At 32.4% G+C, this 13,100-nt stretch overlaps 2 protein-coding genes and 1 long non-coding RNA gene across 4 annotated transcripts; 1 reads left to right on the top strand and 2 right to left on the bottom strand.

The window, feature by feature from the left end:
- Positions 1-1,624: 1,624 nt before the first annotated feature.
- On the bottom strand, positions 1,625-3,376 carry LOC120166516. Of its 2 annotated transcripts, XR_005519938.1 has the most exons (3): positions 2,857-3,376; positions 2,360-2,583; positions 1,625-1,724 (listed from the first exon to the last, which is right to left on the bottom strand). It is a non-coding gene; the product is annotated as an uncharacterized LOC120166516 (long non-coding RNA). The 2 variants fall into 2 exon arrangements; XR_005519937.1 differs by lacking the exon at positions 1,625-1,724 and having other exon boundaries at positions 2,222-2,583.
- A 3,083-nt stretch (positions 3,377-6,459) lies between these two features.
- On the top strand, positions 6,460-11,035 carry LOC120166507 (putative anthocyanidin reductase). The gene is made up of 6 exons (XM_039175772.1): positions 6,460-6,577; positions 6,638-6,804; positions 6,888-7,100; positions 7,979-8,361; positions 8,443-8,567; positions 10,905-11,035. The coding sequence occupies exons 1-6, from the start codon at positions 6,460-6,462 to the stop codon at positions 10,922-10,924; spliced, it is 1,026 nt and encodes a 341-aa protein (XP_039031703.1). The 3' UTR covers positions 10,925-11,035.
- A 51-nt stretch (positions 11,036-11,086) lies between these two features.
- Positions 11,087-12,041, bottom strand: LOC120166367 (probable WRKY transcription factor 46). Its single transcript, XM_039175632.1, has 3 exons — positions 11,827-12,041; positions 11,536-11,664; positions 11,087-11,444 (listed from the first exon to the last, which is right to left on the bottom strand). The coding sequence occupies exons 1-3, from the start codon at positions 12,039-12,041 to the stop codon at positions 11,087-11,089; spliced, it is 702 nt and encodes a 233-aa protein (XP_039031563.1).
- Positions 12,042-13,100: the final 1,059 nt, after the last annotated feature.

Below are 13,100 nucleotides of genomic sequence, written 5' to 3'. Positions count from 1 at the left end.
TTTATATTCATCTCAGATTAATAAAAATAATTAATCTTTTAAATTTAACAACAATTCAACGATTACACAAAGAAAAGAGAAGAAAAGAAAAAAAAAACTCGTTTGGGATTTGAAGACTTGATATGTGTATTTGATCCAAATATTTCTTTTCATTTAAACATTTATGTTACATATACTTTTTTCTAATAAATATTACTAACATTTATGCGTATTTGGATAAGAATACTACTAACATAATTTTTAATAAATATTAGCAACGGTTCTTATTAAAACAAGAATATTAATAAACATATTAAACATTTTTTTATGAAAATAATAAATTTTATAAATTATATTAATAATTTATTATATTTTATTAAAAGAATAGTATATTATTAATAGGCTAAAGTATAATAATGGTCACTGAATTTTTCTAAAGCTTTCATTTAGGTCCCCCAACTTTTAAAACTTACAATATAATCCCCTAACATTTAGTTCGTTTACAATATGGTCCCCGACGTAATCGGTCGTTTGACACCGTTACACTGCCGTTAGTACGTTTGCAATATGGTCATAGAACTTTTCAGGCATTTGCATTTAGGTCCCCCAACTTTTAAAACTTGCAACATAATCCTCAAATTTCGTTCTAAACCCAAATTCCTTTTCGATGTCGAATTTCCTTTTTCGCTTCTCTCTTCTCATTTCCAGCGTAACTTTTCAGTCGGGGATGCATGGAAAATTCTAATCTAACTTTGAATTATGTGGAGGTGTTGACTTGAATAAGGGTTTATTGAGAGAAGACCCGACCAAGGGACTATCGAGACTATCAACGATTCAAGGTGTAATGTTAGATACAAGTTATCTCAGGTAAAGCATAGATGTTTGATGAAATGCTTGTGAGAAAAAAATATGGTTAGAAATGCAGAGTTGACAAATACTACTAAGATGAACTAAGTATCATTGTTGAAAGTCAGCAACAAAGATGGAATTATTTTTGTATAAATGACATATAATAATTTCTTCGTTTAATCCTTATGGTTAAAGATTTTTCAACATATGATCAAATATAATGAAATCACAAATAGCGCATTCACCTCTCAGTCTCTTTCGATCAAATGCACTCTCGTTTGGTTTTTGTTCTTCAATTTTCTGTCATGTAAAATTATAAACCCAAACAGTGCTTTGTCTTTTAGCTTTTTATTTACAAATAAGTTCATGTTGATTATGGGACTGATATATCGTAAACGAATTAGATTTTTACATGTTTTGAAAATTTTACAGTTGAATTGTATTGAATTATAACTTTAGAAAACAATTCTGCATGCACGCAACTCGAAAGACATCATGACATGGTAGTATATTTGGAGCAACTACTTGACCTTGTCATGATGCCTTTCGAGTTACAAAAGAGACAGAGAGGTGAATGTGCTATTTGGGATTTCATTATATTTGATCATCTGTTGAAAAATCTTTAACCACAAGGATTAAACGAAGAAATTATTATATGTCATTTAAACAAAATAATTACAGCTTTGTTGGTGACTTTCAACAATAATACTTAGTTCATCTTAGTAGTATTTGTCAACTCTGCATTTCTAATCCCATTTTTTTCTCACAAGCATTTCATCGAACATCTATGCTTCACCTGAGATGACCTGTATCTAACATTACACCTTGAATCGTTGATAGTCCTGATAATCCCTTGGTCGAGTCTTCTCTCAATAAACCCTTATTCAAGTCAACACCTCCACATAATTCAAAGTTAGATTAGAATTTCCCATACATCACCAACTGAAACGTTACGCTGAAAATGAGAAGAGAGAAACAAAAAAAAAAATTCGAGATTGAAAAGAAATTTGAAGTTTAGAACGAAATTGAGGACTGTGTTGTAAGTTTTAAAAGTTGGAGGACCTAAATAAAAATGCCTGAAAAATTCTATGATCATATTGCAAACGTACTAACGACAGTGTAATGGCGTCAAACGACCGATTATGTCGAGGACTATATTACAAACAGACTAAATGTTGAGGGACTGTATTGTAAGTTTTAAAAGTTAAAAAACCTAAATAAAAACTTTAAAAAATTCAGTAACCATTACTATACTTTATCCTAAAAATACAAAAATCCTAAAATCTTAAAGTTGTCGTTGATTTTTATGCATGAAGGAAGTGTATTTGCTTTGAATTTCAAAAAGGAGACAATGTATTAATTAGGGTTCTACTTTTGAGGAGACCACGTCATCAATCCAAGTGACAAAAGCACAAACAAATCTCATCGATAAGCCTTCATCAAAGGGTTCTTATTTTATGGATCCTTTTCAAACAACACGAACTAATATGGACCCTTGATAAAAAATTGGATCCAAGGGCTTGGAGCTTACCACGTCATCGATCTATGCTAACAAACACAAATGCTTTTCAACCATTAGATCAAGGTGAAATCCAATGGCCAAGAAGACTCCATCAAAAGGTGACTATTGGTTCCCCTCCACAGGCGCATCACCAGTATCGGAGAGCTCATCGACGCGTCACCTGCACGTGTACTCTTCATCTTCCTTGTCTCGCCACCGTCGTTGCTGTCGCCTCTCCTCCACCTCACCAGTCACTTTCAAGTATGGAAAAAATCACAAAAAAGAGAAAAATTAGAAATAAAAAAGTGGAAGTTCTAGTATATTATCTCAATCCAAACTTGTTAGATGCAACCATTTTCCTAACGGATTTTGAGCAGGAATGATTAATCTAGAGCCAAAATCATCAATATAAAAGGGTGTTCATCACCGCCAAGAATCATTAACCACAACCAATCATTAACACAAAAAGTCAGATTTATTAAAGTGAAGAAGATCAATAAGTAAAATCGGAGGAGAGACTCTTTTACCTTTGTCGTCGTCCACCACCGTTCACCAGCGTCGTTCAGAGTCTATTTTTAGGGTGAGCTCCTCCTTTTTATTTTTTCTTTTGTTGTGGTTTTGTTTCAGGTTAAAAAAAGGGCTTGGCCAAGAGTTTAAGGGGTCATCGACGGGGGAGGTTACGTTAGCTGGCAGTGCTTTTGGTGGGCGGCAGTCGCGTTCGGTTTTGTTTTTCGGGTAGTTTAGGTGGTTGAAGATGGGTGGTTTCTCTTGAAACCGTGATTTATTGTAGATTAGATTCAAGAGCCTTTTAGGTTTTCTTTTGGAAAAGATTCTTGGTTTTTTTTTTACTTGAAGAGAAAAAAGAAAGTTGGTAATTTTTTTAGTTATAAAAGAACAAGAATGGAATTTGGTTTTTGATCTTAAAAAACAGTTTTGGAAAGAATTTTGGTGTTTTTGTTAAATCAAAACGGGCCTTTGGGATGAGTTTAAGGATGAATAAAGATAACATATGATGAACATTGCGAGAAGGGTAAATTTCGGCTAGAGAGGATTTGGAGAGGAGAAAATTTTGAAGAGATTAAAAATGAGGCTTGTCTTAAAATTTTAATTTTTATAGGTTGTAAACTTTTGGGAAAATTGTTTCATTAAATGCCCATACTTTTAGTGTTTTTGTCTTTGTTCTCTGTATTTTTCTTTCTTTTATTTAGGTTACTAAATGTTTGTAAATCTTTCACCGAATTTTGAATTGAGTGCAATTTAGTCACGAATTTCATTTCAATTGTTTCTTTTATTTTATTAAATGTGTTTTATTATTAAATATGAATGCTAGTTTTAAATTCTTTTAAAATAATCATGTGTTTAAACATAGATTAAAGCCTTTAGATTTTTAATCTCTCAATTTAATATTAAAATTAAACATTAGACTTTTAGTTAAAACATTAGATTTTAAGTTCTTTAATCTTAATCACTAATTACTAATTAGAGCCTTAGTTTTAGGTTCTTTAATTAGAATTTGATTTGGTTTAGAAATGTCCTTTTAGGTTTATTTTCTTTAATAATTCATTAATTAGAAACCGATAATTAAATTCATAATTTGATTAGAATAGAATGACTGTTTATTTTTAGATATTGAAAAGGATGCCCTTGAAGTAACTAAACATCTATTTTTCAATATTTTTTTAAAAATGAACATTCTATCTGTGGTCACCCCAAAAAATTGAAACCAGATCATATTAATAAAAAATAAAGGGTAAAGGTTTGTTCCTACGTTTAAATTGCTAAGGACACGCTGTTTGATTAACATCAAAGACTTGGCCTTGGTTCTTTAAATCAAAGAACATCCTTATTCTTTTTTCATAATAAATAATAAATTAACTAACCTGTCACCCTTTAATTTGTCATTTTAGGTTTAAATAATTCACTAATTTTCTAAATTTTTAGGGATTGACAATATTTCATTGTTTCAATTAAAAAATAAGAAATAATTGTCTTAATTCTGATTAAGGGTTAGTTTCTTCTTTAATTGGAAATAGACAAATATTGTGCGACTCTCCTAAAATTCTTTAATTAGGTTAAATATTTTATTTAGGGAATAAAATGATCACAAATTAAATAAATATTTGAACTCTTAGATTTTCAGTATAGGGACAAATTCGTAATTGAAGGTAATAATTTTGGGCACTGTGGGGTGCTAATCATTCTCCAAGCGTAATCGAATCCCGAACCCACAATCTCTAAAATCGCAGACCAAATTGTGTCCTTTTAAGATATATTCTTAAAAAGGCATATCATTAATTTTCGACCTACCTAATCCCAAAGGTCGATGGCGATTCTAAACATTTCCGAATTTTTTTCTAAAAATTCCAATTCTATTTATAACTTCTAAAAATCACTCCATATACCCTCGAAAAAAAGTCTTCATAACAGGTACTAATAACGATGCAATAATTGGTGGTAAAATTGGGATAATGGACACTGGTTGTTTGGCTTCTCAAAAAGCATCAACAAATGTTCAATCCTCTTGTCAGAACTTTGGGCATTACATGGAGCACTTATGCATCATTTCGACTTTAGGAAAATCATTATCGAAATGGATAATGTTGAAGCAGTTAGGGTGACACAAGGAAAAATCAAAAGCTTTACGAGATCACGCAATAGTAAATACAATTAAGAGGATGATTGGCGATGTTTGAGAGATACAAATACAACTTATCTCGCGTAAACAAAATCAAGTGACAGATGCATTGATAAAACTACTTCATGGATAACCAACCCATAGGAGAAACATTATTTGATATAACTCCCCCTAAAGTAACGACTATTGTCTCTCATGAGATGTTTGAAAATGAAATTTAATAAAAAATTCTTTTCTAGCAAAAAGAAAAATATCTCAATGTTTGCTTCTTTTCAATTTTGTCCTTAATATGGTTATGCCACGTTAAAAATTATTAGCCATTATTCTTTTGGTCAGTTAACCGTCCAAATATGACATATTTGAAAAAAAAATGAAATATTATGATTTGAATTGTCAAAGAAAAACTTGAAGAGTTTAATTGAAAAATTATTAAATGTTAAGGACTTTCTGAAATCATGTCTAAATTAAACAAAAAGAAAATCATAACATTGTACTACCTCATCAGCTAATCTTTCAACTTTTTTCGGTGCCATTGCTATTATAATACGAATCAATACTTTCTTTTCAAATAACGCTGACTCTAGTGCTCAATTCTTGATTTTAGAAACTTCTAATTCATTGATACTAATTCCCCTCAATGATTTTCTTTAGAAGCAATTCGATTAAAATTACTAAACTAGTTGATATTATTTATAAAGCTAATCTTAATTTTAATTAGTATGTATTTATACACTTTAAATTTATTGATATGATTCCTTTTTTAAAAAATAAAAAATTTATTGATATAAGAGTTGCATTTATGCATACACTATTAGAGTTTTATTCACTTATATATATTATAACACCCCTGTCTCGATTTATTCATAATCCATGATAGAGTACTTATGTGCGTATTGGGTGAGTCGATCACAAATTGGGTAATACTCGACTTATGCTCATTAAAAAATTTTGTTGCTTCACTCGATTCGTGCTCATTAAAAACTTTTTGCTAAAGCACTCGTTAAGTTAACACAATTTTTTTAGTAGAGTAATTAGGGTTTGAGTTTTTAGTGTAGTAAATTAATAATTATTAGTTGATAATTTAATTTTTTTATTGTTTACTAGAAGATTAATAGATTAGAAAATTAATAATAATTATTAATTAGTAATTTAGTATCTTTCTTATTATCTATTAGTAAATTAGTAATTATTATTTAAATTTTTTTAATATACTAATTTTTTAAGAAAACACTTAAAAATATTAAAAAAAATAATGAATTACTAACGAAGTTATCGAGTCAATTTTTTACAACACGTAACTTTTTAAAAACAATGTAAAACTCGTCCTAATTAAACAAACCATATTTCCTAACCTCGGTCAAATAATAGCAGCCGGTAGGATTTTGTTCGTTCGTTTTTGTCCCGGATATGTTTGATTTTTCCTCCTAACGTTTGCATGCGTATCCTGTCATTTGATTCTTACTATATATATTATATATGAGATGATTTAGCAGCAATGGAGAAGGTCAAGTGCAAGGTATGTGTTACAGGAGCCGCTGGATTCATCGGCTCTTCACTGACCAAGAAGCTACTGGAGAAAGGGCATACCGTCCATGCCACGCTCAGAAATCTGGGTATGTTCATCACCTCTCTCCGATTTCCATCATCGTCTTCCTAATGGATTTTCATGACAGGTGATCTTTCCAAGGTTGAGCTCCTTAAGAGCTTTCCTCAAGCAGACACAAAATTAGCTTTGTTTGAAGCTGATATAAACAAACCAAATGAGTTTGAGCCAGCCATCCATGGCTGTACCTTCGTTTTCCATGTTGCAACCCCCATGCAAAACTCTGATGCTTCTCAGGTTTCTCTCTCTCTGCTCTATTGGTATTATTTTCCATCTCTTTCTTCTTCTTCCTTTCGTTGATTTTGACGAATTATGAACAGTTTAAGAACACAACTGAGGCTGCAGTTTCTGCAATAAAAAGTATCGCAGAGTGTTGTTTAAAATCAGGTACTGTCAAACGGTTGATCTACACTGCCTCTGTATGTGCGGCGTCGCCATTAAAAAACGATGGGTTTGGTTACAAGGACTTCATGGATGAAACTTGTTGGAGACCACTTAATCTTTCACTTGCTTACTCGAATGACTTCTTTAAGGCAAGTTCTACGGACAATCAATTTATTTCAAAAGGGTGTCTTCAAACTATACCGCTTTCCTCATAGTGGTGTATAATTTTTTTCTGAGTTAATTAATGTGCTTAACGTTACAAACATTATTATTTTATATGTTCGAGACGTATGCTGTTAAATTTTACCGTGTCACCTTTATAAATTTTGAAAAGTTTATTTAAAGTAAAAAAATGAAACTTATAACTTTAAAAAAAACCTAAAATTTTATAAAATTATAGAAAAACCCCCAAAACTTTTAAAACCCTAATTTAAATCTTTTTTCCACAACCCACCACCACCACCATCGTAAATCGACTGATCACCTAACGACGTGTGATCGGCCAACCACCTAAAACCAAAACCCCTTATTTTCACAACCGATCGAGCATCCAACTTGTTGTGATTTAGGTTCGTCGCGATTTAGTTTCGACGACTGTTGTTATGATGATTGTTTGTCGGGTTATTGGTCGTCGATGGAGACACGGTCGGTTGGAGGTTCGACCGGCAGAAACGACGACGACGGGAGGTCGTAGGTGTGGGCATAGTGATTAGATTTAGAGTTTTTAAAGTTTAGGTGAGGTTTTTAAGATTTTTGAAAAAAATTTGGCTTTTTTAAAATATATATTTTTTATTTTAAATAAAAAATTTCAAAATTATTAGAACGTGACACTTATCACTTATCTGAGTTTTTAACAACCGTTACGGTTGAGATACCTGAAGTGGTAAGTTTGAATCCTTAGCCACCTGAATTTATCCAAAAAAAAAAAGTTTGGTCACACTTATTTTTTTTTTGTATAGTTTGAGCACTTCTATATTAAGCCTCTAAAAAATAAGGAAATTATTCGCAATTTGACCTTTTTATCAAGGATTACACTTCATCAAAGACGTTGTCGGAGAAGGAAGTTTTGAGGTACGGGAGCAGTGAAAAAGATGGTGGAATGGAGGTGGTAACCCTAGCTTGTGGCATTGTTGGAGGAGATGCTGCTTTATCATATACACCTGGAAGTGTGGCTGCTTTCATTTCACAGCTTACAAATGATGCGTTTTCGTATCAGGCTCTGAAATATACGGAAGAACTACTGGGGAAACTTCCGATTGTACACATTAACGATGTCTGCCATGCTCTGGTTTTCTGCATGCTAAATCCTTCCATCGGCGGTAGATTCTTGACAGCAAGCTCGTTTGTTTCGGCAGCAGAGCTTGCTGATTGCTATCGATTGCATTACCCTGAGTTTAATGTTAAAGAAGAGTAAGTAGCTGAATTGTTTATGGCTTCTCCTTCTTCAACACGACTCCATGTATGTTTAAACACGATTAAAATGGATTTCAGGAACTTGGATGGATCCAAAAGTGATGTCAAGTGGGGTTCTACCAAGCTTATCGAAAAGGGTTTTGAATATAAATGTCATTTAAAGATGATAATGGAGGATTCTATCAAGTGCGCTAGGAGGAATGGTGATCTTCTGCAGGAATAATTGGCACTGCAAGTGATTTGCTCGATGAAATTTATGCTTATATCGGATTTGCATGCTTCAACTGTCAAACTAAATATTTTTAAGTTACGTTAAACTCAAAATTTGTAATATTTTACACGAAGATTAGAGCTATCTTTCTGTTTCTTGGCTACATAAACACTCTCACGCCTTTTAAGGTGTTTGGTTCACAAGAAAGATTATCAAGAGTAATGATCTTTTTCGAAATCTTATTTTTCATATTTGGTTTGAAGTGATTTTCATCTAGATGGAAAAAATTATTACTAATAGTAACATTTTCGGTCAAAATGGTAGGAATGTGATTCCCTTCATTTGCTTAGCTATTTGTCAATTCCCTCCAAATTAGACAATATTATCCCTTATATATTGAGTTGTCTTTATTTGAATCATTTATATCATATTTTTTATTATATAATTAATTATTTATGGTCATGGTTTTCAGAACCGGACCGGTTAGCGAACCGGCCATGCTACCGATTCACTGGTTCAACCAGTCTAACCGGTCCGATCGGTCGGAAGAACCGGACGACGTCATAATTATTTAAAAAATTAAATAAAAATATCAAAAATATTTAATAAAAAATAATTTTTTATATCACAAGTCATATTCAAAGCAAATCATAACATATATAAGTTAAAAACCATAAAATCAAGTGAAACAAAATGATTCAAATTAACTACAACATAATATTTAAGGTAAAACATATTAAATATTAAATATAATTATATAACTATAATTTAAAAATAAATTTGGGGCTAAAAAAATCATAACAAAATGATATTGTTTGGTTTAATTTTTTTTAAAAACAATCCCACATGGCTAAGAAACATAGAAGAGCATCCCAAAAGTCTAAAGAGTAAAAATATGAGAACAAAATAATCCCACATGGCTAAGAAACATAGAAGAGCATCACAACTAACTTCTATAAATAATAGAGGTAATTTGGCATTCAAAATCATGGAGCCTTTTGGTGAGCATTGGTGAACTATTCTTTCACTTCAATCAAGCTCGAATTTTAGGCTTCAATCGAGCTTCTAATTTTTTTTTTGAGTTCAAGCCTTTTTGAGTTCAAGTTTCAATATTATATTTCGAGTTTAAGTTGAACTTGATAATTTTTAGCTCGTGAGTTTGAGTTGAGTTGAGCTTACTTTTAAAGTTTTCAAGTTCGAGTCGAGCTCAGCAATACTCGAGTTTGACTTGGCTCGTTTAACAAACGACGTTGTTTAGTTTAATTTAAAAAAAAATTGGCGGTTTTTTCCAATTTTCAGCTGGTCCGGTTTGAACGATTCAACGGTTTTGGCCGGTTCACTAGTAGCGGTTCAACTGGTATAGATTGAACCGGACTAGGCAACGATTTCCGGTTGAACCGGCCGGTCCGGTTCGGTTTTCAAAACACTGTTTATGGTATAAATTTGTTAGATATTTTTATTTTAAATTAATTTAATATTTAAATAGTGTTACATACTTTTAAATATTTAATTGTATTTTGATATTTAATATGTTTTTATTAATATTACATTTATGATACTTATATTATTAATAGTTTAAATATAATATCTTATTGTTACCCTTGTATTTTGTGTTGATTGATTTTAGGATACTCGTTTAGAATTATGTTTGCTCTCAATAATCCATTATTCGTTCAGCCTGATAGAGACCAAAAGATTGAAACATATTCGAATAAATAAATTTTGAATGTTGGGTAGAAGAAATTTTTAAAAAAAAGTTCCCAAGCACTATATTTTTGTACACACATTTAAAATAATATATATTATAGTGTCATTTTTTATTGTGAAAATATGGTTGTATTTTAAGATCATTTAATACACTAAGTATATGATTAAAAAATATACTAAGTATATTGATAATATGTTAAATTTTATTTTTTTTATAAAATTTAAATAGTGTAATAAAATGATTTTATGATTTTTTTTGCAATTAGTTTTAATTTAACATTGAAAGTTTAACTTATTAAAAAAATATACCACAAGGACAATTTAGTAAACTATGTACTCATATAATATTATATTCATACACTCAAACATTGTAATCTTATAATCCAATCAAACAAACTAAACAAGGATAATCTTACATTTTGAAAATCTTATTCCCAAAAATAATTTTCTATTCCGTTAACCAAACATCCTCTGAATTAAGTGAAAGTGAATACTTGAAAGCAAATGAAAGGAAATTATTTCCACGAAAGAAAATTAGAGCGCTATCGTGAGAGAAGAATTCGGGATTATCAAATGCGAAGGTGGGATCGAATTCCAACTTCTCAAGTGATGAAATATCGAGGTCTACGATCGGCGAATTAGTAACTGAAGTTGGTGCAGAGATTATCCCCGTCAGATCGGATTCCGAAGTCTGCACATTTTGGCCTAAACGAAAGCTGCCCTTATGGAATGGTTGATACTGAAAAATAGTTCCATTCAGACGTGGCCGGATACACGAATGCTACGTCGTTTTCGGTTAGGGACTTAAAAAAATAACCCATACTCAACTTCTTCCGATCCAATAGGGAATGAAAATGAAGGAAATATATTGCCTCTATTGTCCAAGGCCTCTGTTTTAACCTTTAACTCGGTTTCGAAACTCAACCATATTTCCTTCGATTGTTTTTGCTTCTCTTCGAGTTGGTTCTGCTGCTTTTGATTGCCTTTCTCTTCCGATTCTGTTGTCGATGGCACCTTCGTAGCAACGAAATGAGAGGCTCGGTTACAGGTATGTCTTCCTCGATACTTCACTTCGAAGATTGTTGGGTCCTCGTCTGATCTCTGAACTTGTTTAGCAGCTAGACATCCTTGCGTGTACCGATGAGTGCATCGATGATATCCCCTGAAATCGAGCGTACAAATAATCACTGAGATAATTTGACTCTCGCAGATAATATTATTATGCTAACCATTGTAGTAAAACATTTTCTAACCTTGGAAAATTGGATCCAAGAATATCTTTCTGCCCATATTTTCTCCAGCAATGTCCATCATCAAGAGGCCCCTCTAATGACGTCCCCGAGCAAATCCTTACTTGTTCACTCCACCCCGAACATTTTTTCCTGTAAAAGGAACCAATTACCAACAACCGATATACATGTTACTCGAATCCGAGATTTCAAAGAATAATAACAATTCTTTAACCAACTAAGTTCCGAACTATGAATAAAGCTGGTAGGAAAGAATGCGAAAAAAGGCAAAACAAAACAAGTTGTTTATTTTACCTCTTTTTGAACGAATCTTTTCTATCAGAGGCGTCGCTTCCAGGGCTGTTACATTTGAGCATTGAAAGAGCTTTGTCATAGGAAAAGAGTATTTTGTCAAGTAAAACTTGGCGAGTTTTGGGTGGTGAAGATGGATGGAGATGGTTCCTAAGCAGATTAGTGAGTTCTCTCCCTTGTGTTTGCTCTTTCAAAAGAGTGCTTCGCTCCCAATCCATTGCTTTTTCCATTAAAACAACACACACCCAAATATCTGCTTAACTATAAGCTCTCAGTATTGTACAGAGAAAAGGGTAAAAGGTTGAGTTGAAGTCTTGAAGACAAATTCAAACCCATTAAAAAAAATTATAATACAATCAAAGTGAAAGAAAAAGAGTTGTAGAGAGAAGCAGTAGTGGAAAGTGAAAGAAATGAGCAGGAGCAATCGATGGAAGAATCTTGAGATCTATCGCGTTGTTGCTGACTAAAATTCACATTTATATGCTAAAGGTGCAGCGAAGAAGAGATAGATAAAGACGGCTGACGTAAATTAGGATGCGTCATTGTCTTTTCCCCCACCCTATAATTTAATTAATTTATTATGGATAAAGTTCACAAATAGTCCTCGAACTATTAAAAGTTACAAAAATGATCTTTTAAATCTAGGGTGTTGTTGTCACACCCCAAATTATGGCCTAAAATTTTCTTAGAATTTTTTCGAGAACTAAATTAAAATTTTAACTAAATTCAGGGACCAAATTGAATTATTGTATTAAATTCATATCCAAATTCAAAAAACAACTAAAACTGGGAGACATATAATGTAATTATCCATTTTCCTAAATGTGTGTTTAAAAACCCAAAAATCAACTTTCCATTTATGGAAAGTTTAAACCCTTCTCTCTCTTCAACCATTCCCATTTTAATAGGAAATCTTTAATCGACGTTTCGCCGTCATCGTTATTCCGTTTTCAACACCTCTCGCACCATCGTGTTCCTTGACCTGTCCCGAGTCTTCCGGTGTTCATCTTGTCTCCATTTTCATCGACGTGTGACGGGGTAAGGAAGATCAAGTTTTCGACGTTGCGAAATCGAGCTCTCCGCCGTTCACCGCTGTGAACCGAGCTTGGTAAGTGTCTCAAAACCGCTTAAAATACATATAGAAAATTTTCCAAAATTTTTTCGACTCCTAAAGGCCCCGCACGGGCCCCCATGGTCCGACCCGACCTTATCCAATCAGACCCGATCTGGTCCAACCCGAATCGAACTGGTCAGTTGTTGACCGTTGATCGATCATT

Source organism: Hibiscus syriacus, unplaced genomic scaffold (genome assembly GCF_006381635.1).
Source record: "Hibiscus syriacus cultivar Baekdansim isolate YM2019G1 unplaced genomic scaffold, ASM638163v2 tig00002982_pilon, whole genome shotgun sequence".
NCBI lineage: Eukaryota > Viridiplantae > Streptophyta > Magnoliopsida > Malvales > Malvaceae > Hibiscus > Hibiscus syriacus.
The sequence above is the reverse complement of the archived record's forward strand: the minus strand, read 5'-3'. Positions and strand labels throughout refer to the sequence as shown.

What these genes read in the sequence shown, in the direction of transcription:
- LOC120166507 (XM_039175772.1), top strand. Translation starts at nt 6,460, where the DNA reads ATGGAGAAGGTCAAGTGCAAGGTATGTGTTACAGGAGCCGCTGGATTC. An exon ending in GAGTTTAATGTTAAAGAAGA is followed by an intron (nt 8,362 to 8,442) that starts GTAAGTAGCTGA and finishes AATGGATTTCAG; the next exon opens with GAACTTGGATGGATCCAAAA. An exon ending in CAAGTGCGCTAGGAGGAATG is followed by an intron (nt 8,568 to 10,904) that starts GTGATCTTCTGC and finishes TGAAATATCGAG; the next exon opens with GTCTACGATCGGCGAATTAG.
- LOC120166367 (XM_039175632.1), bottom strand. Translation starts at nt 12,041, where the DNA reads ATGGATTGGGAGCGAAGCACTCTTTTGAAAGAGCAAACACAAGGGAGA. An exon ending in AAAGATTCGTTCAAAAAGAG is followed by an intron (nt 11,665 to 11,826) that starts GTAAAATAAACA and finishes TTCCTTTTACAG; the next exon opens with GAAAAAATGTTCGGGGTGGA. An exon ending in CTTGGATCCAATTTTCCAAG is followed by an intron (nt 11,445 to 11,535) that starts GTTAGAAAATGT and finishes GCTCGATTTCAG; the next exon opens with GGGATATCATCGATGCACTC.